This window comes from Pongo pygmaeus, chromosome 6 (genome assembly GCF_028885625.2).
Source record: "Pongo pygmaeus isolate AG05252 chromosome 6, NHGRI_mPonPyg2-v2.0_pri, whole genome shotgun sequence".
NCBI classification, from domain to species: domain Eukaryota; kingdom Metazoa; phylum Chordata; class Mammalia; order Primates; family Hominidae; genus Pongo; species Pongo pygmaeus.
The window spans coordinates 103,672,077-103,696,175 of NC_072379.2; the positions used below are offsets into that span (position 1 = coordinate 103,672,077).

The 24,099-nt window shown below is 45.3% G+C and overlaps 1 protein-coding gene across 17 annotated transcripts in view; it reads right to left on the reverse strand.

Annotated features, from left to right (window-relative positions):
* SRPK2 (SRSF protein kinase 2) overlaps positions 1-24,099 on the reverse strand; it is a 292,635-nt gene that overhangs the window by 267,565 nt on the left and 971 nt on the right. For 5 of the 17 annotated variants that reach the window (XM_054495293.1, XM_054495306.1, XM_063668421.1 and 2 more), the window contains exons 1-2: positions 15,001-15,182; positions 14,407-14,461 (exon numbers count right to left, since the gene is read on the reverse strand). The exons of 6 other annotated variants lie outside the window; for them this stretch is intronic. In XM_054495293.1, the coding sequence (XP_054351268.1) occupies positions 14,407-14,461; positions 15,001-15,127 (182 nt within the window). In that variant the 5' untranslated portion in view covers positions 15,128-15,182. Of the gene's footprint in view, positions 1-14,406; positions 14,462-14,550; positions 14,735-15,000; positions 15,183-24,099 lie in introns of those variants that run through there. 6 more of the 17 variants (XM_054495305.2, XM_054495296.2, XM_063668423.1 and 3 more) reach the window with 4 other exon arrangements.

Genomic DNA, 24,099 nt, shown 5'->3' on the forward strand with positions numbered 1-24,099 from the left:
GTCATTTTATATTGCTTTTCTCTTCATGTCCCATACTTAATTAGTCCTACTCCTGCTGATTCTTCTTTAAAGAGCTTTTCCAAAATTTAAGAGCCTTAAAAAGGTTCAATGTCTTTGACCTAATATTTCCGTTTGCAGGATTCCACCTAGTCTAAGAAAATCTGAAATGCATACAAAGATATTCACTGAAGTAATACCATGCCAGAAAACTGGAAACATCTGTCTAGCAATAGGGAAATATTTAAGCAAATTAAACAAATTAGAATGTCAGTCATTAATAATTAGTTATGAAGTTTTTAAAGACCTGAAAAAAATTTTTTTTTTTTTTTTGAGTCGGAGTCTCATTCGGTCACCCAGGTTGGAGTGCAATGGCGCCATCTCTGGCTTAAAACAACCTCCGCCTCCTCAGTTCAAGCAATTCTCCTGCCTCAGCCTCCAGAGTAGCTGGGATGGGATTACAGGCGCCCGCCACCACGCCCAGCTATTTTTGTGTTTTTAGTAGAGACGGGGTTTCACCATATTGGCTAGGCTGGTCTCAAACTCCTGACCTCGTGACCCACCCGCCTTGGCCTCCCAAAGTGCTGGAATTACAGGCTTGAGCCACCACGCCCGGCCCATGAAAAATATTTATAACAAAATGTAAAATAAGGAAAGCAGAATACAAAATCATATGTAAGAGATGATAATGTAAGTAACAAAAACACAGGAAGAGAAAAAAACCAGAAGAAAATATAACAAAATATTAGCAACGTCCTATCTGTGCATATCGTGCTGGCTGGTGAGAATATGAGTCATTTTTGTTTTTTGTCTTTTTATATTCCTATAATTTCTAGATAATATTTTTAAAACCTGGAAAAAATTATTTTTAAAAAAATGTGTTGCTAATTCAAGACTTTCAAGGTCTCCCTAAGTAAACTACAAATTTAATATTATCCCAACCCAACAGCAAAACAATACTGAGATAGAGACTTGAAAATATCATCTTAATGAAAAAATATGCAAGAATGGCCCCCAAAAACATAAAATCAAGTGTAACAAGTGGGTATGGGGGTATGAGAGAGCCCTTGCATTTCCAAAAACTGAAATGTAGTCAGGCCAAACACACTGGCTCACACCTGTAATCCCAACACTTTGGGGAGCCAAGGTGGGAAGACAGCTTGAAGCCAGGAGTTCAAGACTAACCTGGGCAGCAAAGCAACACCCATCTCTATTTTAAAAAGAAAAGAAAATGTATTCAAAATCACAGCAATTAAGGTAACCTGGAACTAGAGCAAGGACAGAGAAGTCAACACACTCAACTACAGGTGGAAATACAATTGAGTTGGCACAACTAGATAAGCTATTTAGAAATAAATAAGCAAGCAACAAAAGCCTAACAACCACAAAACGGCCAACCTTTACTGAATATTTACCACAGGTCCACAATCCTTGGGACCAGATGTTTCCCTATTCAAGTTTTTTGGGTTTTCCAAAGGTAATATGGCACCCATATCATGTATTATGCAATATTCCAGAAAGGTATGGAGAAGCGCACCATAGGTATTTTAAAACATGCAACTTATAGCTGGGCACAGTAGGGCAAACACCTGTAGTCCCAGCTACTCAGAAGGCTAAAGCAGGATCACTTAAGCCCAGGAGTTTGAGTACAGCTTAGGCAACATAATGAGAATTCATTTCTTTTTTTTTTTTTTTTTTTTTGAGATGGAGTCTCTGTCACCCAGGCTGGAGTGCAGTGGTGCGATCTCAGCCCACTGCAAGCTCCGCCTCCCAGGTTCACACCATTCTCCTGCCTCAGCCTCCCATGTAGCTGGCACTACAGGCGCCCATCACCACGCCCAGCTAATTTTTTGTATTTTGTTTAGTAGAGACAGGGTTTCACCGTGTTAACCAGGATGGTCTCGATCTCCTGACCTTGTGATCCATCCGCCTTGGCCTCCCAAAGTGCTGGGATTACAGGCGCGAGCCACCACGCCCGGCCAAGAATTCATTTCTTAAAACACACACACATAAACACACGCCCCTACGGCATTCTTCATCTCAGAGCAAAGAGTTGTAGTCCATCTACCACCACCCCATCCCATCCCTATCCATTGAAAACCTGTGCTGTAATCTCACTACTGCCTGACAACTCAGGATTTTTGCTCCAAATACCCCTTTTCTTGCCCATATTTTCAACCTCTAACTTTCTACTAGCTCCTTGCCATCCTTTTTTTTTCTTTTTTTTTGGTGAGGGGAGGGGATAGAGTCTCACTCTGTTGCCCAGGCTTGAGTGCAGTGGCACGATCTGGCTCACTGCAACCTCCACCTGTCAGGTTCAAGCAATTCTCCTTCCTCAGCCTCCAGAATAGCTGGGATTACAGGCGTGCACCACCACTCCCAGCTAATTTTTATATTTTTAGTAGAGACGGGGTTTCACCATGTTGGTCAGGCTGGTCTCGAACTACTGACCTCAGGAGATCCACCCGCCTCAGCCTCCCAAAGTGCTAGGATTACAGTAGTGACCACCGCGCCCACCTCTCACCCCCCGCTTTTTTTTTTTTTTTAATAAAAAGCACCTTTTCTCCTTTACACACACACACACACACACACAAAAGCTTATTCAATAACTAATCTTAAGAAAAACAAACAAAACAAAAAGGACCCTGCTCTGTCTTCCTATTCACTTGTACAGCTGCAAGGTTGCTTTTATTTTAAAACACTGTGCTAAAATAGCTCCAGCTATAGTCTCTAATGATTTTCTAACTGCCAGAAGCAAAGGCCAAGATTAAGGCTCATCTCACTTGAACTTTATCTGCAGACTAACACTGCTGACCACGCCCTTCTTGAAATGCTGTATTCTCTTGGTTTCTGGGAGACAACTTTCTCCTGGGTCTCCCATCTCTCTGGCTCCTCCTTTACCAACCCTACCTGTAGCCTTCTCTTCACGTGTTAATGCACCTTCATTCAGCCAGTTCCCTACCATCAGCTATACCTGACAACTCCCAATATATATCATCCTCAACAGAGCTCTTCCCAGTGCTCTAGCTACAAACACTGACCAAACAGCTCTTAAAGGAATTCATATGGAGACCTCGAAAAGCCTGGCCAGGCTAGGCGCGGTGGCTCATGCCTATAATCCCAGCACTTTGGGGGGCGGAGGAGGGTGGATCACCTGAGACCAGGAGTTCAGGACCAGCCTGGCCAACATGGTGAAACCCCATCTCAACTAAAAAAAAAAAAATACAAAAATTAGCCAGCCGTGGTAGTGGCACTGTAATCCCAGCTACTCAGGAGGTTGAGGTGGGAGAATTGCTTGAACTTGGGAGGCAGATGCTGCAGTGAGAGCTGAGATCACGCCACTGCACTCCAGCCTGAGCAACAGAGCAAGACTCTGTATCAAAAAAAACAAGAAAAAAAGAGAAAAGGCTGGACAAAGTCACCATTAATTTTTCCGAAACACACTCTGCATTCCCTATTACAAAGAATGGCAACACCACCCATAAATTTAGCTAATTCAGAAACATGGAATTCATCCTAGAACCCTCCCACTCTCCTCTCATATTAAACTGGACACTAAGTCTAGTGGATTCTGGCCCCTTAATACACATCAGTCTCCTGAAGCCTCATGCAATAGCCTCCCAATGGAGCCCCTGGCCTCTAAGCAACTCTCCACACAATAGCTAAAGGAATCTTTCTAAAAACCTGAGTGTGTACCCCTTAACAGCTCCCCAGTCCTTTGACTTCCTCAGAGCCCTATTTATTGCTTACCACACCCTGCACTCCAGCCTTACTAACCTGCTTGACATTCCAAGACTACAGGCCATTTTAAACCCCACATGTTGACATCAACTGCAGTGTTTCTTCTGCATGGAAGGTCCTTGCCCTGCCCCCTTATTTTACTTGCCAAATTATTACTGGTTCTTCTAGAACCAGTTTAGAATGCCCTCCTGATTTCCAGTTTACTTTTAGATTACAAAATGATATCCATAATGATTAGAAAGATACACAACTTATACATACATCTGAAAAAGAAGTCATCTGAAAATCTACAAATTTTTATAAACCAGTAAGAAAAACTTACGACACAGTATTTTTTTTAAAGGGTAGAGGGCAAAAGACTTAAAAAGGCACTTCACAAAATAGGAAACTCAAATGACCAAGAAACATATGAAAAGATGTTGGCTGGGCCCGGTGGCTCACGCCTGTAATCACAGCACTTTGGGAGGCCGAGGTGGGCAGATCACGAAGTCAAGAGATCAAGACCATCCTGGCCAACAGGGTGAAACCCCGTCTCTACTAAAAATACAAAAATTAGCTGGGCGCAGTGGCACACACCTGTGGTCCCAGCTACTAAGGAGGCTGAAGCAGGAGAATTGCTTGTACTCAGGAGGTGGAGGTTGCAGTGAGCCAAGATCATGCCACTGCAATCCAGCCTGGCAACGGAGAAAGACTCCGTCTCAAAAAAAAAAAAAAAAAAAAAAAAAGATGTTTAACATCACTACTCAGGAAAATGCAATTGAAAACCATAATGAAACATCAGTACACACCCGTAATAGGTAAAATTTATTACAATGACACTGCCAAGTGTGGGCAAAAATGTGAAGCAACCATAAGTGTCTTTACATTGTGGGAGTGTACGGTAGTTCAATCAAAACTACATCTTTGAGCCTGGGCAACATAGGGAGATCCCATCTCTACAAAAAATTTTAAAATCAGCTGGGCATGGTGGTGCTCACCTGTAGTCCCAGCTACTCAGGAGCCTGAGGCAGGAGGATCATTGGAGGCCAGGAATTTGAGGTGGCAGTGGGCTACGATTGTGCCACTGCCAGCCAACAAAGCAAGACCCAGTCTCTAGAAAAAAAAAAAAATATATATATATATATATATATATATATATAGTCAGCCCTCTGAAACTGTGGACTCTGCACCCATAGGTTCAACCAATCATGAATCAAAAACAATCAAAAGTAAATAAATAATAACAAAATAAAAACTACAAATAAAAAAAACCGTGTAACAACTATTGACATGGTATTTACATTGTATAATATATTATTAGTAATCTAGAGATAATTTAAAATATACAGGAGGATGTGTGAAGGTTACAAGGGACTTGAGTATCCTCAGATTTTGTTATTTGAGGGTGTCCCGGAACAAATCCTCCAAGGATACTGAGGGATGACTGTATATTGTATACGATTTCATTTATATGAAATTCAAGAACAGACAAAACTAATCAATAATGATAGATATCAAAAAAGTTGTTGCTGCTAGGTGGTAGAGTACAGACTCGGGAGAGGCATGAGAAAACTTACGGAGCATTGAAGGGGTTTTATATACTGATCTACGTGGTGGTTACAGGGGTATAAATAAATGTAAAAAAATCATCAAACTGTACAATTAAGACAATGCACTGGGCCGGGCGTGGTGGCTCACGCCTGTAATCCCAGCACTTTGGGAGGCCAAGGCGGACAGATCACAAGGTCAGGAGATCGACACCAGCCCGGCCAACATGGTGAAACCTCGTCTCTACTAAAAATACAAAAATTAGCCGGGGAGTGGTGGCGCGAGCCTGTACTCCCAGCTACTCAGGAGGCTGAGGCAGGAGAATGGCTTGAACCGGGGAAGCGGAGGTTGCAGTGAGCCGAGATAGCGCCACTGCACACCAGCCTAGGGACAGAGCAAGACTCCGTCTCAAAAAAAAAAAATGAGTGCACTGCCAGGCATGGTGGTAGGCACCTGCAGTCCCAGCTACTTGGAAGGCTGAGGTGGGAAATCACCCAAACCCAAGAGGGTGAAGGCGGCCTAGGCAACAAAGCAAGATCCTATCTCTAAAACAGAAAATTAAAATTAAAAATGATGTTTTATCCTTCAGACGGAGTTTCACTGCGTCGCCCAGGCTGGCATTCAGTGGTGCAATCTCAGCTCAAAGCAACCTCCACCTCCCGTGTTCAAGCAATTCTCCCACCTCGGACTCTGGAATAGCTGGGACTATAGGCACGTACCACCACTCCCAGCTAATTTTTGTGTTTTTAGTAGAGACGGGGTTTCATCATGTTGGCCAGGCTGGTCTCAAACTCCTGACCTCAAGTGATCCTCACTGATCTTTAAAAGATCAATGCACTTTACATACATGCATATACATGTATGCTAGGACTCAATTTTTTAAAAATGAACAAAACCATGCACAAGTAAAAGAATAACAAACCAAAACAATTAGATACCCTAAATTAACATGCTAAAATTTTTTTTTTTTTGAGATGGAGTCTCGTTCTGTCACCCAGGCTGGAGTGCAGTGGCGCAATCTCGGCTCACCGCCAAGCTCCGCCTCCCGGGTTCAAGCGATTCTCCTGCCTCACCCTCCTGCGTAGCTGGGATTATAGGCACATGCCACCACACCTGGCTAATTTTTGTATTTTTAGAAGAGACGGGGTTTCGCCATGTTGGTCAGGATGGTCTCGATCTCCTGACCTTGTGATCTGCCTGCCTCGGCATCCCAAAGCGCTGGGATTACAGGCGTAAGCTACCATGCCCGGCCGCTAAAAAATTTTTAAATTAAAAATAATTAGTGGAGCCACAGCTGATGCTTACTTCTTAAATCTTCTGTATTATACTGAATTCTGTACTGAATTTTTTACCATGACCATATTACTTTTATTACTTTAAAAAAAAAAAAAAAAGGCTGGGCCAGGGGCAGTAGCTCATGACTGTAATCCCAGCATTTTGGAAGGCTGAGGCAGGCAGATCACTTGAGGCTTAGGCCAGGAGTTCCTGACCAGGCTCCACTAAAAATACAAAGAAAATAAGCTGGGCATGGTGGCGCATGCCTGTAATCCCAGCTACTTGGGAGGCTGAGGCATGAGGAGCGCCTGAACCCAGGAGGCAGAGGTTACACTGAGCCAAGATCATGCCACTGCATTTCTGCCTGGGTGACAGAGCAAGACTGTCTCAAGAAAAAAAAAAAAAAAAAAAAAAGGTTATTTCATTAAAATGACAATGTTAAAATGAAATGTGGCCAGGCGCGGTGGCACAAGCCTGTAATCCCAGCGCTTTGTGAGGCCAAGGCAGGTGGATCATGAGGTCAGGAGCTCGAGACCAGCCTGGCCAATATGGTGAAACCCTGTCTCTACTAAAAATACAAAAAAGTAGCCAGGAGTGGTGGCAGGCATTTGTAATCCCAGCTACTCAGGAGGCTGAGGCAGGAGAATCGCTTGAACCCAGGAGGCAGAGGTTGCAGTGAGCCAAGACTGGGCCACTGCAGACCAGCCTGGGCAACAGAGCAAGACTCCATCTCAAAAAAAAAAAAACAAACAAAAACAAACAAAAAAAAAAACTAAGCACTACTGTACCTAAATCTTACAGTTCTCATCACACTGTCCTGCAATGGTCTTTTCACAAAGCAATCTCTTCTACTTTAATTATCTTACTCCTCTAGCATCCAAAACACACCCTGGCACTAGCTACCTGCAGCACTAGGTATCTGCTTCATGTCCATTTACTGTATTCTACTGTAGAGGTAGTAAGCAAAAATGTTTGTTGAATAAACAAATGTGTAAAAAAAAAAGAAATGAAAATTAGGTAATCCATGAGAAGTATTCCAAAGTCATGGGCTTATGAGCTTGAATTTATACTACAGGGAAGGGTTGAGGCTTACTGAATAAGAATATAAACTTGTATCATTACATTCCAAAATTGTCTCACCAAACTGGGCACGGTGGCTCACGCCTGTAATCCCAGCACTTTGGGAGGCTAAGGCAGGCAGATCATTTGAGGCCAGGAGTTCATAACCAGCCTGACCAACATGGTGAAACCCCGTTTCCACTAAAAATACAAAAATTAGCCAGGCATGGTGGCACATGCCTGTAGTCCCAGCTACTTGGGAGGCTGAGCCAGGAGAATCGCTTGAACCTGGGAGGTGGCAGTTGCAGTGAGCCATGATTGCGCCAGTGCACTCCAGCCTGGGCGACAGAGCAAGATTCCATCTCAAAAAAAACTAGAAGCAAAGTATATCCAGATATCCTTTAGCCTGTGAATAAACTGTTAATCCACACAATGGAATACTTGTTACCAATAAAAAGGAAAGCACAGCCGGGCACGGTGGCTCATGCCCATAATCCCAGCACTTTGGGATGCCAAGGCGGGTGGATCACCTGAGGTCAGGAGTTCAAGACCAGCCTGACCAACATGGAGAAACCCCGTCTCCACTTAAAATACAAAATTAGCCTGGCATGGTGGCACATGCCTGTAATCCCAGCTACTCAGGATGCTAAGGCAGGAGAATTGCTTAAACCCGGGAAGCGGAGGTTACGGTGAGCCAAGTTCGTGCCACTGCACTCCAGCCTGGGCAACAAGAGCAAAACTCCATCTCAAAAAAAAAAAAAGGAATGCTCTGCTCACACAGGCAACAATATGGATGAATCTCAAGGGCATTACGCTGCGTGAAAAAAGGCGAATCACAAAAGGTGACATACTGTATAATTCCATTTATATAGCATTCTCGAAGTGGCAACATTAAGTGATAGAGAACAGATCAGTGTTTGCCAAGCTTAGATTTGAAGAGAGAGTGACTCTTCTTTGTGGTAATGAAATAGTTTGGCATCCTGACTGTGGTGATTATTTTAATCTACACAAGTGACACAATTTGTTAGAACTACACACACAAAGGGTGCATGTAAAACTGATAAAATCCAAGTAAAATCTTTCTTGAATTAATAACATTGTGTCAATGTCAATTTATTGGTTTCAACAATGTTCTATGGTTAAGATATCAACGTCAGGAAAGTTGAATAAAGAGTACACAAAGAACTCTGTACCACTTTTGCAAGGTCTTGTGAGTTTGAAATTATTTCAAAAAAAAATTTTTTTTTTTTTTTTGAGACAGAGTCTCGCTCTATCGCCCAGGCTGGAGTGCAGTGGCACGATCTCGGCTCACTGCAAGCTCCGCCTCCCGGGTTCACGCCATTCTCCTGCCTCAGCCTCCCGACTAGCTGGGACTATAGGCACCCGCCACCATGCCCGGCTAGTTTTTTGTTTTTTTTGTTTTGTTTTGTTTTGTTTTTTTTCAGTAGAAATGGGGTTTCACCATAGCCAGGATGGTCTCGATCTCCTGACCTCGTGATCTGCCCACCTCAGCCTCCCAAAGTGCTGGGATTACAGGCATGAGCCACCGCACCCAGCCTCAAAATTAAATGTTTTAATAAAAATTTTATAAGAACAAAAAACAAAACAATTTTTTTTTTTTTAAATTGAGACGGAGTCTCGCTCTGTCACCCAGGCTGGAGCGCAGCGGCACGATCTCGGCTCACCACAACCTCCGTCTCCCAGGTTCAAGCAATCCTTCTGCCTCAGCCTCCCGAGTAGCTGGAACTGCAGGAGCACACTACCATGCCCGGCAATTTTTGTATTTTTAGTAGAGACGGGGTTTCACCATATTGGCCAGGCTGGTCTCGAACTATTGACCTCGTGATCCGCCCACCTCGGCCTCCCAAAGTGCTGGGATTACAGGCATGAGCCACCACACCTGGCCAGAAATAGAAAAATTTTAAGCAACAATGGATAAATGGATAAAATGTGGCATATTGACACAACTATTCAGCAATATAAAGGAACTAAGTACTAATACATGCCATAACATGGATGAACCTTGAAAACATTGTTCTAAGGAAACCAGACAAAGCCACATACTGTATATTCCATTTATATGAAATGTTCAGAATAAGCAGATTCATAGAGACTTAGAACGTAAATTAGTTGTTGCCATCGCAGGGGGAAGGGGAATGGAGAGTAACTGGGAAATAAATATGGAACTTCTTCCTGGGGAAGTGAAAATGTTATAGAATTAGATAACGGCTGCACAATTTAATGAATAGACTAAAAATCTGTAAATGGCCTACTTTAAAAGGTAAATTTTATGGTATGTGAACTATATCCCAATAAAAGAGTTATGAAAAAAATAAATAAAAGGGATCCTTTAAAAATTGTACCTCCATATAAACATAACCTAAGGCAAAAATTTATCCCAAGCTATGTGATGTAGCTAATTCCTAAGATTTGTGACTAAACAGCGCTACAGTCCTTCCGTTCTGCCTGTTACTCACAAAGCAGCACAATTAATAATTAGCAAACTAAACTCACAGGACAATCTAACAGGATTAAAATTTTGACCCACTAAATACTCTTAATCTTATTCCTGACAACTACAATTTCCAGTGTACCATAAAAGTAGCCTCTAGGAACTGGCTCAATTCATAAAAGCTCACAGATTTGAAATGAACTAAAATTAATTAAAAGCCAGCTTGTATATACAAAAGTAGATAATGACAAAAGTAAATCATATTACACCAAGCCAGACCCACAGTCACATAATTCAAGTTTGCCAGTCATCATATTAATAGTTTAAAATTATACCTATTACTCCTTTTCCTCCTCTGGAAAATTAATCAAAAAGCAAAAACAGTGCTTTAAGAGACCTGAATTCTGATCCAAACGAAGCTATTGTGGGCTTAACCTGTCAGAGCTGTCTGTAAAATGCAGCGTACCCTGAAAATACTAGTCTCCCGGAGATTCTTTTACCACTTCTCAGGTGCCACTCCTTACACACTCAACGCCACCTGGTTTCCCATGCACTACTGCAGGCCACTTCTGTTTCCACTACTAACCCCTTCCCCACAATCTATTCTCCACATAACAGCCTTTTTTTTTTTTTTTTTGAGACAGAGTCTCGCTCTATCGCCCAGGCTGGAGTGCAGTGGCACGATCTCGGCTCACTGCAAGCTCCGCCTCCCGGGTTCACGCCATTCTCCTGCCTCAGCCTCCCGAGTAGCTGGGACTACAGGCGCCCGCACACCCGGCTAATTTTTATATTTTAGTAGAGACGGGGTTTCACCGTGTTAGCCAGGATGGTCTAGATCTCCTGACCTCGTGATCCGCCCGCCTCGGCCTCCCAAAGTGCTGGCATTACAGGCGTGAGCCACCAAACCCAGCCTTTTTTTTTTTTTTTTTTGAGATGGAGTCTCGCTCTGTCGCCCAAGCTGGAGTGCAGTGGCACAATCTCGGCTCACTGCAAGCTCCGCCTTCCAGGTTCACGCCATTCTCTCGCCTCAGCCTCCCAAGTAGCTGAGACTACAGGCGCCCACCACCACGCCGGGCTAATTTTGTTTTTATATTTTTAGTAGAGACGGGGTGTTAGCCAGAATGCTCTTGATCTCCTGACCTCGTGATCCGCCCGCCTCGGCCTCCCAAAGTACCGGGATTACAGGTGTGAGCCACCGCGCCCGGACAGCAGCCCTCTTTTTAAACAGGAATCAGAACCTGTCCCTTCCACATATAAGCCTCCAATGGCCTACGAGGGCAGACACGCTCTGACTCCTGCCTCCCATCAACCTCTCTGGGCCACTCAGGCCACCCTTACTTTTGGGTTTCTCGAATACTTCCAGCCCATTCCTCCCCAGGGCCTCTGCCACACTGGATCTCCTCCTCATTCTCGATCCTGCCCAAATGCCATTTCTCAGAGAGTGGACTCTGGTCCCGGGCTGCCTTGATTCAACAGCTGGGCACGTTACTTACTCTTGCTGTGTCCTTGTTTCATCTGTAAAATGTCCGTAATAACGGTGCCTACCTCTTAAGGTTGTCACAAGGTATATGTAAAGCAATCGACAGAGTGACTGGCACAGTGTTCAAATGTCATCTATCATTATCACTTAAGATGCCCCATCTTAATTTTCTTCCTTAGCCCTATCTGAAATTATCTTCTGTCACCCTCTTTGTGGTTTTCCCCAAACCTCCCAAGGTTAGCTTTGCAAGGAGCTTTGTCTTGTTCAAAACTCTATCACCGGCCGGGCTTGGTGGCTCACGCCTGTAATCCCAGCACTTTGGGAGGCCGAGGCGGGAGGATCACAAGGTCAGGAGATCGAGACCATCCTGGCTAACACGGTGAAATCCCATCTCTACTAAAAATACAAAATATTAGCTGGGCGTGGTGGCGGGCGCCTGTGGTCCCAGCTACTCAGGAGGCTGAGGCAGGAGAATGGCGTGAATTCAGGAGGCAGAGCTTGCAGTGAGCCGAGATCGCGCCACTGCCCTCCAGCCTGGGCAACAGAGCAAGACTCCGTCTCAAAAAAAAAAAAAAAAAAAAAAAAAACCTCTAACGCCATCTCCGAAGAAAGACATGTAAATACCTATTGAAGACATGAAGAAATAAATAACATCAAACATTTCTTTTAAATAATATCTTGATTCAGGCCGAGCACAGTGGCTCACGCCTGTAATCCCAGCTGTGTGGGAGGCCGAGGCGGGTGAATCACCTTAAGTCAGGAGTTGTAGACCAGCCTGGCCAACATGGTGAAACCCCGTCTCTACTAAAAAATACAAAAAAATTAGCTAGGCTTGGTGGCGGGTGCCTGTAATCCCAGCTACTCGGGAGGCGGAGGTTGCAGTGAGCCAAGATCGGGCCATTGCACTCCAGCCCGAGCGACAAGGGCGAAACTCTGTCTCAAAAAAATTATTAAATAAAATTATGACTTGATTCAAAGAGTTAAGTGAAAAATGGCAATACCTCAATCAGTTATATAATTGGGCTGGTTCCGTTACCTTACAGACTAGAGCCAGTTCATTTCATCATTAGCTGGTATGTTATTTTCCCCCTCAAATTCTATCACATGTACACAATACACAGTGGGAGAAACTGGCAGATTAATCTGTGAGAGTAAAAGCTGAGTACTGTGGCTATTCACTAAGTCTTCATAAACATACCACATAAATCCAAACTGCGGCCCACCAAAAAGGCCCTCGACCATTAGGAAAATCATACCCTAATATATGCAAATACAAGACACATACTGACTTAATTAGAACTGTTTTTCCACATGTACGTATAGGTAGCATACACATATACGTGTCTACTTGTATATACATGCACACATAGCCATCTCCGACACTGGGGTCATACTTTTTCCATTTCTTTTTATGTTTCTGAATATAACAGACTACGTGGAATTAAATCAATGCTTTGAATTAAGAGCTGTGATTAAAACCCAGTACTTATTCAGAATCCTAAACATTACAGTTCTCCTTACCACTGGGTAAACTTCCATGGTTCACCAAAGGAAATCTCAAATTTAAGGTTGTAATTCACTTGAAAGCTAGCACTAATTTTTTTTAAAGCATCCAAAACTACCAAAAATTCAGTCCATTTTAACAACTTATGAATTCAATAACCAATTTTTACCGACCAATTAGTTCTTCAAGTCTTTAGGAAGTGCTTTCCCCTTACTCTAATGGTTTTTTCTTTTTTTTTTTTTTAAGGTATTTTTAAGTCACTATCCACATTTTGTGAAACTGAAGGACCAAGGCCAACGAGAAGGGGAAAAAAGTCTGAGCATGCTGCGAGGTACCCCCTCAAAGGAAACAAACAACCAAAAATGTTTCTGGATTTTATTAAAGATGATGCTGGACTCTCGTTCCCCATAGTACCAAAGATGCCACACAGAGTATTATTGCTCAAAAGAGCGAAGCAATTAATCTAGAGGAAGAGATAACGATGTCGAGCGCTGGTAAATCAAAAAAATTAGAAGAGAAGAGTGGAAAAGGAGAAGACGCGGCGGCGCTGTGCGGTCTCGGAGCAGCTCTCCAGGAAAGGGTTCTTGGGCAGCGGCCCCCCGGCTCGGGTGAGCGGCCAGGCTGGAGGTGGCCGCCACGGGCGCGTTTTCCACTCCGCCCGGCTCCCGCGCACACGCCCACCGCCCTGCGCAGCCCGCGACCCCGGCGCCCGCAGCGCACCCAAGTCACGCTCAACCCGAGCGGAAAGTTTCGAATCCAAACCCGAGAGCCGAAACGCACAGGTCTCGGGGCTGAACTCGCGCCAGGAACACGCCCGAGGCAAACCACTTGACAACCAGCTTCGGTTCTCAGCAGAAAGGCCGACAGGCGGGGGCCGGGGAGGAAGGGGAGGCGAAACACACGCCCTCGCGCACACTCGGCCCCTCCGCCTCCTCGGCCCGCGGCTCAGGTGGGAGCATCGCAGCCGCTGCACTCCCGCACCAGGCGGGCCGGAGCCCAGCGGCGGACGCCGGGGCCCCTCCCGGAAAGGGCCGCGACCCCCGGGCCAGCTCGCGGGCAAGGGACGGGTGCGCACGCCCTGCCCGGCGCCTTCTCGCCGGCCTCCCGCCCGCCGGCCGGTGGCGACCCGGGGTGGGAGGGCGCGGGGTCGAGGCTCCGTGATGCTCGGGAACTGGCCGCGGCCCGCGCGCCCCTCCCCCGCCGCCGCCCCTCCCCCCGGGCCGCCCGCCGGGCGCAGGAGCCGAGCGCCAGCGTCCCGGGGGACCAGCCCGCCCGCCGGCCTGGGGACCCGGACAACTTTCCCCTGCGCGGCCGCGGGCGCCCCCGACGTGGCGGGGGTGGGGAACGGGGACAGGCGCAGCGTGGACTCACTTTTTCGGATGTTTCTCTCTTTTCGGCCTCCGCTTTCGGGCCTGAATGGCCAGCACTGGGGGAAGAGAAGACACACATTAACGGTCGGGCCGCCCGCCCGGGCCGGCCGCGTGGCGGGGAGAGGGCGCGCCGCAGGCCACTCACCTTTCCGGGAGCTCATTCCGACGCGGCGGAAGCGGGGCGGGGGGCTTCGCGGCGGCGACGCGGGCGCCGAGACGAGCTGGGCTGCAGCCTCCACTCGCTCCGCCGGCCGGGAGGAGACGAGAACCGCGCCTGCGCCGCCGCCGCCGCCGCTCCAGCAGGGACCCAGCAAGACCCGCCCCCGTCCGGCCCCGCCCCCTCCCCGCCCCCACCCGCCGGCCCCGGGGGTCGGGACCCCCGCGCCGCGCGCCCAGCGCCCCGCGCCCCCGCCCCACCCACCTGTGCAGAAGTGGCCGCAGCCCATGGCCGCGCTGGCCCTCGGCCTCCCCCACCCCAGCCCGCGGCTCGGGCCTCCGCCTCCTGCGCTCCTGCGGCTGGCCCAGGCCGCCCGCCTCTCCCGGGCACCGGACCCGCGGGACCCTCCCTCCCCGCCGCGGCCTCTCCCCTCCGCACCCCGGCCGGTCGCGCCGCCCGCTGCTCCATGCGCCCTTCCTTGGCCGGCGCCTCCGCGGGTCTCGCACCACCTCTCTTCCCGCGGCCTCTTCTCTCCCTTTGCTCCTCTACATCCTTGCATCCCCATGAGCGCCGCTTCCTCCTCTCCGGCAGGCGTGGAAAGGGCACACGACCAAAAGCTGGGAAACCTGGGTCCGCGATTAGTGGTGTGACCTTGGAGAAGTCATTTTCTCTCCCACCTCTACGTGCCCTCCAGGATTGCATGAGTTTAATGAAGGAAAAGATACAGATAGCATTCAAAGTAGGACAAAGGTTTTGCACATGAATTGAAACCCGGTTCCGTAAACACCAGGTGTATAACAATTCAAAACAACAATCACACAAAGTAGTTATTTTCTGCATCCTACAATGAGGAAACTGAGTCCCAACGAGGTTAAACCGTTTAACCAGCCAGGATCGAAATTCAGGCCTGGCCGTCAACAAACTCCACCTTATCAGGCTGCCTACAAAAGATGTGAATCAAGTTGATAGTGGCACAAAAAGATAACTGCAATGTTCTCTTATTTATGTAAATAATTACAATAGTTTTTGAAAGATACGCATTCTGACTATTAACTCCCTAATTGGTCACACAACTGTATCTTTAACTGACAAAGTGGCTTACTCTAAGGATGATAAATCAGACAGAACGGGAAACGCTGCTTGGATTTTGAAGAGCCCTTAACTTTTTATATTCAAAAATATCAAACCCTATAGAAAAGTTACAAGGAAAATATAATTAACAGCCAAATTAACCCATATTCACCAATTTTTAACATTCTGCCACATTTGCTATCCATGTGTCTGTGTGTATGGTTTATTTTGCTGAATCATTTGAGTTTTTGTAGACACTGTTACCCTTTATCCCTAAATATTTCAGTACATATCTACCAAGAATAAAGATAATCTCCCACATAATCAGAATTCCATGATCACTCCAAGAAACTCTCATACTAATACAATGTAATCATCTGTAACATACACGCCATATATATTCAATTTTGCAAAATATCCCAGTAATATCCCTTGTAGCTGATTTTCTTTTTTTCCCAGTTAGTCTACCATTAAGGATCATCCATTGCATTTAATTGTCATGTCTTTTTAAACACCTTTAGTCTAGAATCATTCTTGGTTTTGTGTTTTGGTTTTCTTTCTTTCTTTCTATGTATTTATTTATTTATTTTGAAATGGAGTCTCACTCTATCACCCAGGCTGGAGTGCAGTGGCGCAATCTCAGCTCACTGCAACCTCAGCCTCCCGGGTCCAAGCCATTCTCCTGCCTCAGTCTCCCGAGTAGCTGGGATTACAGGCATACACCACCACATCTAGTTAATTTTTGTATTTTTTTTTTTTTTTTTTTTTAAGTAGAGACAGGGTTTCACCCTATTGGCCAGGCTGGTCTCGAACTCCTGACCTCGGGTCATCCACCCACCTCAGCCTCCCAAAGTGCTAGGATTACAGGCCTGAGCCTCGGCACCCAGCCTTTTTTTGTTTTGTTTTGTTTTGTTGTTTATAATATTGACTTTTTTGAAGAATCCACTTCCACCATTTTGCAGAATGTTCCTTGTTTTGGATTTGTCTGTTTCCCTATGATTAGATTCAAGTTAATTTTGTTGGGTATACTATAGATGATGTTGTATTCATCTTAGTGCATCAAAATATGATGTCAGTTTGTTCCATTACTGGTGATGTTACAGTTAATTATTTCTCCAAGATACAGGTACCTTTTCCCTCTGTATTTAAGAAGTCTGTATGAAAAATGAGCAAAGGATTTGAAAGGACATTTCTCCAAAGACATACAAATGACCAAACTAGCATGTGACAAGAGAATTAACATCATTAGTTGTTAGGAAAATACAAAGCAAAACTATAATGAGCTACTACTTCACATCTACTAGGATGACTATAAAATTTATTTATTTATTTATTTATTTTTATTTTATTTTTTTTTTTGAGATGGAATTTCGCTCTTGTTGCCCAGGCTGGAGTGCAATGGCACGATCTCAGCTCACCGCAACCTCTGCCTCCCAGGTTCAAGCGATTCTCCTGCCTCAACCCTCCGAGTAGCTGGGATTACAGGCATGCACTACCACGCCTGGCTAATTTTGTATTTTTAGTAGAGATGGGGTTTCTCCATGTTGGTCAGGATGGTATCAAACTCCCGACCTCAGGTGATCCCCCTTCCTTGGCTTCCCAAAGTGCTGGGATTACAGGCATGAGCCACTGCGCCCGGCTAAAAATTTTTGTAATGGAAAATAAGGCCAAACGTGATGTCTCACAAGAGTAATCTCAGCATTTTGGGAGGCTGAGGCTGGAGGATCATCTGAGTCCAGGAGTTGGTGGCTGCAGTGAACTATGATTGCACCACTGCACTCCAGCCTGGGCAATAGAGTAAGACCCCATCTCAAAAAAAAATGTTAATGGAAAAAAAGTGTTGGTGGGGATTTTAGAACCCTCATATGTTGGAAACATTGAAACCCTCCTACATTTCTGGTGGGAATGTAAAATGGTGCAGTTATTATGGAAACAGTCTGTTGGCTTCTCAGAAAGCTAATTATAGAATTAACAGCAATTCCACTCCTAGGTATATATGCACAAGGACTGAAAACAGATACTCAAACAAATCTTTGTACATGAGTGTTCATAGCAGCACTATCACAGCCAAAAGGTGGAAAAAACCTAAATGGTCATCTATAAATGAATGGATAAACAAATTGTGGTATATACATACACTGGAATATTTTTTTGGCCATAAAAAGAATTTAGTACTGACACATGCTACAATGTGGATGAACATCAAAAACATTATGCCAAATAAAAGCAGCCAGACACAAAATGTCACATATTGTATGATTCCATTTATATGAGATATCCAGAATAGGCAAATCTACAGAAAGCCGATTGGTGGTTGCCAGGAGTTGAGGGGTGGGAGAAGGAGGGAGCAACTGCTTAATGGGTACCAAGTTTTATTTTGGTGTGATGAAAATGTTTTGGTGCTAGATAGAGGTGGTGGTGGCACAACATTGCTAATAGACTAAAAGCCACTGAATTGTTCTCTTTAAAGTGGTTTCTTTCATCTAATGTGAATTTCACTTCAAAACAAAACAACAAAGTTACTTGTGTGGGGTGATACTTTGAAACTGTGTGAATATCTCTTCCCTGACAATATCTCAATGGGTTGGCATCCATTGATGATTCTTGCCTAAATCAAATATTACCACACTGGTTGTAGAACAGTGATTTTATAATCCTATCATTCCATCTATGTTAAGTGACACATTCTTTTTTCTTTTCTTTTTTTTTTTTTTTTTTTGAGATGGGCATCTTGCTCTGTTGCCCGGGCTGGAGTGCAGTGGTGTGATCTCAGCTCACTGTAACCTCCACCTCCCGGGTTCGAGTGATTTTCCCACCTCAGCCTCCCAAGTAGCTGGGACTACAGACGCACCCCATTTGTATTTTTAGTAGACACGAGTTTTCACCATGTTGGCCAGGCTGGTCTCAAACTCTTGGCCTCAAGTGATCCACCTGCCTCTGCCTCCCTAAGTGCTGGGATTACAGATGTGAACCACTATACCCAGACTTAAGTGATATTCTTTTTTTCTTTTTTTTTTGAGAGAGGGTCTTGCTCCGTCACCCAGGCTGTAGTGCAGTGGTGTGATCTCCGCTCATTGCAACCTCCGCCTCCCAGGTTCAAACAATTCTCCTGCCTCAGCCTCCCAAGTAGCTGGGACTACAGGCATGCACCACCACACCCGGCTAATTTTTGTTTTTTTTTTTTTTTTTTTTTTTGGCGGCGGGGGGCAGGGAAGTCTCGCTCTGTTGCCCAGGCTGGAGTGCAGTGGCGTGATCTTGGCCTAACGCAACCTCCGCCTTCCAGGTTCAAGTGATTCTCCTGCCTCAGCCTCCCGAGTAGCTGGGATTACAGGCACCCGCCACCACTCCTGGCTAATTTTTTTGTATTTTTAGTAGAGACTAGGTTTCACCATGTTGGCCGGGCTGGTCTCAAACTCCTGACCTCAAGTGATCTGCCTGCCTCGGCTTCCCAAAGTGTTGGGATTGTAGGCTTGAGCCACTGCGTCCGGCCTAATTTTTGTATTTTTAGTGGAGATGGGGTTTCACCATGTTGGCCAGGCTGGTCTCAAACTCCTGACCTCCAGTGATCCGCCCACCTCGGCCTCCCAAACTGCTGGGATTAAAGGCGTGCACCACGGCATAAGGAGGAGCTTTTTTTTCTCTCTCTGGTTTTTTTTTTGTTTTGTTTTTTTTTTTTGTCCCCTCCTGCTCCTCTGCCTTTTTTCTTTCTTTCTTTGTTTCTGGCTTGTTTTTTGTTTTTGGTATCAATATTGACAAAAATTACTGTCACTATTTTTTTGTTGTTTTCAGAGGACAGGGTCTCACTCTGGACATGAGCCACCACATTCAGCCTTTTTATTATTTTTAAAAAGGCTTTATTGAGATATAACTCACATATATACAATTCAGCCATTTTAAAATATAGAATTCAATGGTTTTTAGCATGTTCACAGCGTTGTGCAACCACTACCACAATCTAATTTTAAAACATTTCTGCGCCAGATGTGGTGGCTCTCATGTATAATTCCAGCACTTTGGGAGGCTAAAGTAGGAGGATCACTTGAGCCCAGGAGTTCAAGGTTAGGGAGGTTATAGTGAACTATGATCGCGCTGCTGCACTCCAACCTGAGCAATAGAGCAAGACACTGTCTCAAAAAAAAAAAAAAAAATTGTTCCCCCCAAAAAGAACTCCATACAGATTAGCAGACACTCCCCATTTCCTCCAACTTTCCCCTGCACTAGGCCTAGGCAGCCACTAATGTACTTCCTGTCTCTATAGGCTTGCCTGTTCTGGACAGTTCATGTAAATGGAATCATACAATATGTGGCCTTTTGTGGCCAGAGTCTTTCTTTTTTTTTTTGAGACGGAGCCTCGTTCTGTCGCCCAGGCTGGAGTGCAGTGGCATGATCTCGGCTCACTGCAACCTCCGCCTCCCGGGTTCAGGCGATTCTCCTGCCTCAGCCTCCCAGGTAGTTGCGACTACAGGCGCGTACCACCACGCCCAGCTAATTTTTGTATTTTTAGTAGAGATGGGGTTTCACCATATTGGCCAGGAGGGTCTCAAACTCCTCACCTCATGATCCGCCCGCCTCGGCCTCCCAAAGTGCTAGGATTACAGGCGTGAGCCACGCGCCCGGCCAATTTGTGGCCAGAGTCTTTCACTTAGCCTAACATTAAAACCATTTCTGCTACTTAATTTCTGCATGACCTTGGGCAAGTTACTTAATTACAACATCTGGAAAGTGATAACAACATATACTAATACTAGTCCTCATAGGTCAGTTCGATAATCAAATAAGATAAATCTCCAATAATAGTCATTCTTAACAACAGTTGGGAGATACATTGCCAATCTGTTTGTTGGATTTTTGCATTCAATTTTCAACAAATACTTATCAAATACCTATTATGTAGCAAGCATTATTCTAGACACTGATTCTATAGCAGTGAACAAAGCACACAAAAATGTCCCTGCCCTCATGGAGCTTACATTCTACTGCCAGAAAACAGAAAATCAACAACATAAATATGCGAAATATATATTATGTTTACTAGATGGTGATCATTTTTATTTAAAAACAAAACAAAACAATCCGGCGCGGTGGCTTATGCCTGTAATCCCAGCACTTTGGGAGGCCAAGGTGGGCAGGACATGAGATTGGGAGATCGAGACCGACCATCCTGGCCAACAAGGTGAAACCCCATCTCTACTAAAAATACAAAAATTAGCTGGGCGTGGCGGCACATTTTGAAAGTCCAAAAAGCAAGAGGATTGCTTGAGCCCAAGAGTTCAAGACTAGCCTGGGGAACATAGTGAGACCCCCCCCACCTCTATCAACTAAAAAATAAATTTAAAAAAAAACTGAAAGCAAAAAAAATCAACAACCTGTTAGGAGTATGGTTCAAGAAGGCCTCACCGAGAAAGTAACACTGAATTAAAGAACTTAAAGCTGGCTGGGCACAGTGGCTCACGCCTGTAATCCCAGCACTTTGGGAGGCCGAGGCGGGCGAATCACCTGAGGTCAGGAGTTCCAGATCAGCCTGGACAACATGGTGAAACCCCGTCTCTACTAAAAATACAAAAATTAGCAGGGTGTGGTTGTGCACCCCTGTAATCCCAGCCACTCAGGAGGCTGAGGTGGGAGAATTCCTTGAACCTGGGAGGCAGAAGTTGCAGTAAGCCAAGATTGCGCCACTGCACATTCCAGCCTGGGCAACAGAGCAAGACTCTGTCTCATAAAAAAAAAAAAAAAAAGAACTTACAGCTATCTTGCCAGTCCTTTTTACTTCTATAAATTAGAAGAAAACTATCTTTGCAAACCAGATATTTATAAATTGCTTTGATTTTATTGAATTAAAGTATACCAAATTAATTATCAATTAGCTTTACACATACTATAGTGATGCTTTTTTAAAATTTTTTTTTGAGACACAGTTTCATTCTTGTTGCTCAGGCTGGAGTGCAATAACATGATCTCGGCTCAACGCAACCTCCGCCTCCCAGGTTCAAGCGATTCTCCTGCCTCAGCATTCCAAGTAGCTGGGATTACAGGCATGTGCCACCACACCTGGCTAATTATGTATTTTTAGTAGAGACGGGGTTTCTCCGTGTTGGACAGGCTGGTCTCGAACTCCAGACCTCAGGTGATCTGCCTGCCTCGACCTCTCAAAGTGCTGGGGTTACAGGTGTGAGCCACTGCGCCCGGCTAGTAGCTTTTAGAAAGAATGGTAAGTGGGGCACAGAGACGCTCACCTGTCCTGTCAGCTTCAGTCCAGTAGTTTGACTCCAGTAGTTGAGTCCAGCCTGAGCAATGAGACCATACATCTTAAAAAGATAAATGATAAATGATAGCCAGGCATGGTGGCTCATGCCTGTAATCCCAGCACTTTGGGAGGCCGAGGCAGGCAGATCACGAGGTCAGGAGATAGAGAACATCCTGGCTAACACGGCGAAATCTCATCTCTACTAAAAATACAAAAAATTAGCTGGGTGTGGTGGCAGGTGCCTGTAGTCCCAGCTACTTGGAAGGCTGAGGCAGGAGAATGGTGTGAACCTGGGAGGCAGAGCTTGCAGTGAGCTGAGATTGCGCCACTGCACTTCAGCCTGGGCGACAGAGCGACACTCCGTCTTGAAAGAAAGGGGGAGAGAGAGAGAGAGAGAGAGAGAAGAAGAAGAAAAAGAGGAGGAGGAGGAGGAGGAAGAAGGGGGGGGAGGGGAGGGGCAGGGGAGAGGAGGGGGGAGAGGAGGGGGAGAGGAGGGGGGAGAGGAGGGGGAGAGGAGGGGGAGGGGGAGGGGAGGGGGAGAAGGAAGAGGAGGAGGAGAGGAGAGGAAAGGGAGAGAGAGAAAGAAAGAGAAAGAGAAAGAGAGAGAGAAAGAAAGAAAGAGAGAAAGAGAAAGAGAGAGAGAGAAAGAGAGGGAGAGAAGAAGGAAGGGAGGAAGGAAGGAAGGGAAGGAAAGGAAGGAAGAGAATTATAAACCTAGTCTCTGTTGACTTTGAAATTAAGTATTTCTTCAGAAATGCATCACAATACAGAGTGACATTTTATTTTTTTATTTTTATTTTTAGTGGATGCTTTTTTTTATTATTGTTTTTACTTATTTTGTTTTTTTGAGATGGAGTTTCCTTCTTGTTGCCCAGGCTGGAGTGCAATGGCGTGATCTCAGCTCACTACAACTTCCGCCTCCTGGTTACAAGCAATTCTCCTGCCTCAGCTTCCCGAGTAGCTGGGACTACAGGTGCACGCCACCACACCCAGCTAATTTTTGTATTTTTAGTGGAGACGTGGTTTCACCATGTTGGCCAGGATGGTCTCGATCTTTTGACATCGTGATCCACCCGCCTTGGCCTACCTACCAAAGTGCTGGGATTACAGGCATGAGCCACCACATCCGGCCGCCTAGAGTGACTTTCTTTTTTTTTTTTTTTTTGAGATGGAGTCTCATTTTGATGCCCAGGCTGGAGTGCAGTGGCATGATCTCGCCTCACTGCAACCTCCGCCTCCCAGGTTCAAACAATTCTCCTGCCTCAGCCTCCTGAGTAGCAGGGACTATAGGCACACGCCACCATGCCCGGGTAATTTTTGTATTTTTATTAGAGACAGGGTTTCACCATATTGGCGAGGCTGGTCTCGAACTCCTCACCTTGTTTTCTACCTGCCTCAGCCTCCCAAAGTGCTGGGATTACAGTCATGAGCCACCACACCTGGCCTAGAGTGACATTTTAAAGTAATTTTTTTTTTTTTTGGAGACTGAGTCTCACTCTATCACCCAGGCTGGAGTACAGTGGCACCATATGAGCTCACTACAACCTCCGCCTCATGGGTTCAAGAGATTCTCCTGCCTCAGCCTTCCGAGTAGCTGGGATTACAGGCACCTACCACCATGCCCTGCTAATTTTTTTTTGTATTTTTAGTAGAGATGAGGTTTCACCATGTTGGCCAGGCTGGTCTTGAACTCCTGACCTCAAGTGACCCACCCACCTCAGCCTCCTGAAGTGCTGGGATTACAGGTGTGAACCACCGCGCCCAACCGGTTTTAAAGGAATTTTTAAGATAAATAATGTAATGAGGATGGTTTAAACTTTTTTATTCGACCATATTTATTATTGCATAAATGAAATTAGTTATGTAAATATTATAATTAATAAGCGGAAGTATTAAATATTTATAAAACTGGATATATTTTGGTCTCCATAGCAGTCCAAAATAAGTGAAAAAGGCAGTACATACGTATTTTTCCCCAATCTGTTACAATGAAACTCAAAATGTCCACATAATATTAATTTTTCCCAAATGTAATAGAAAATGAAAAGAATGTTGTAAAAGCAATTGGATTATAATATTTCCCAGTGGAGTCACTAAATCATGTTGCATCTTAGAAGGTATATTTAATATGTCATAGAATTGGAAAAAGACGGGAAGTCATATCACCCATCTTGGGGCCTTTAATGGATGAAAACCCAGCCTCCTTTTTTTTTTTTTGAGAC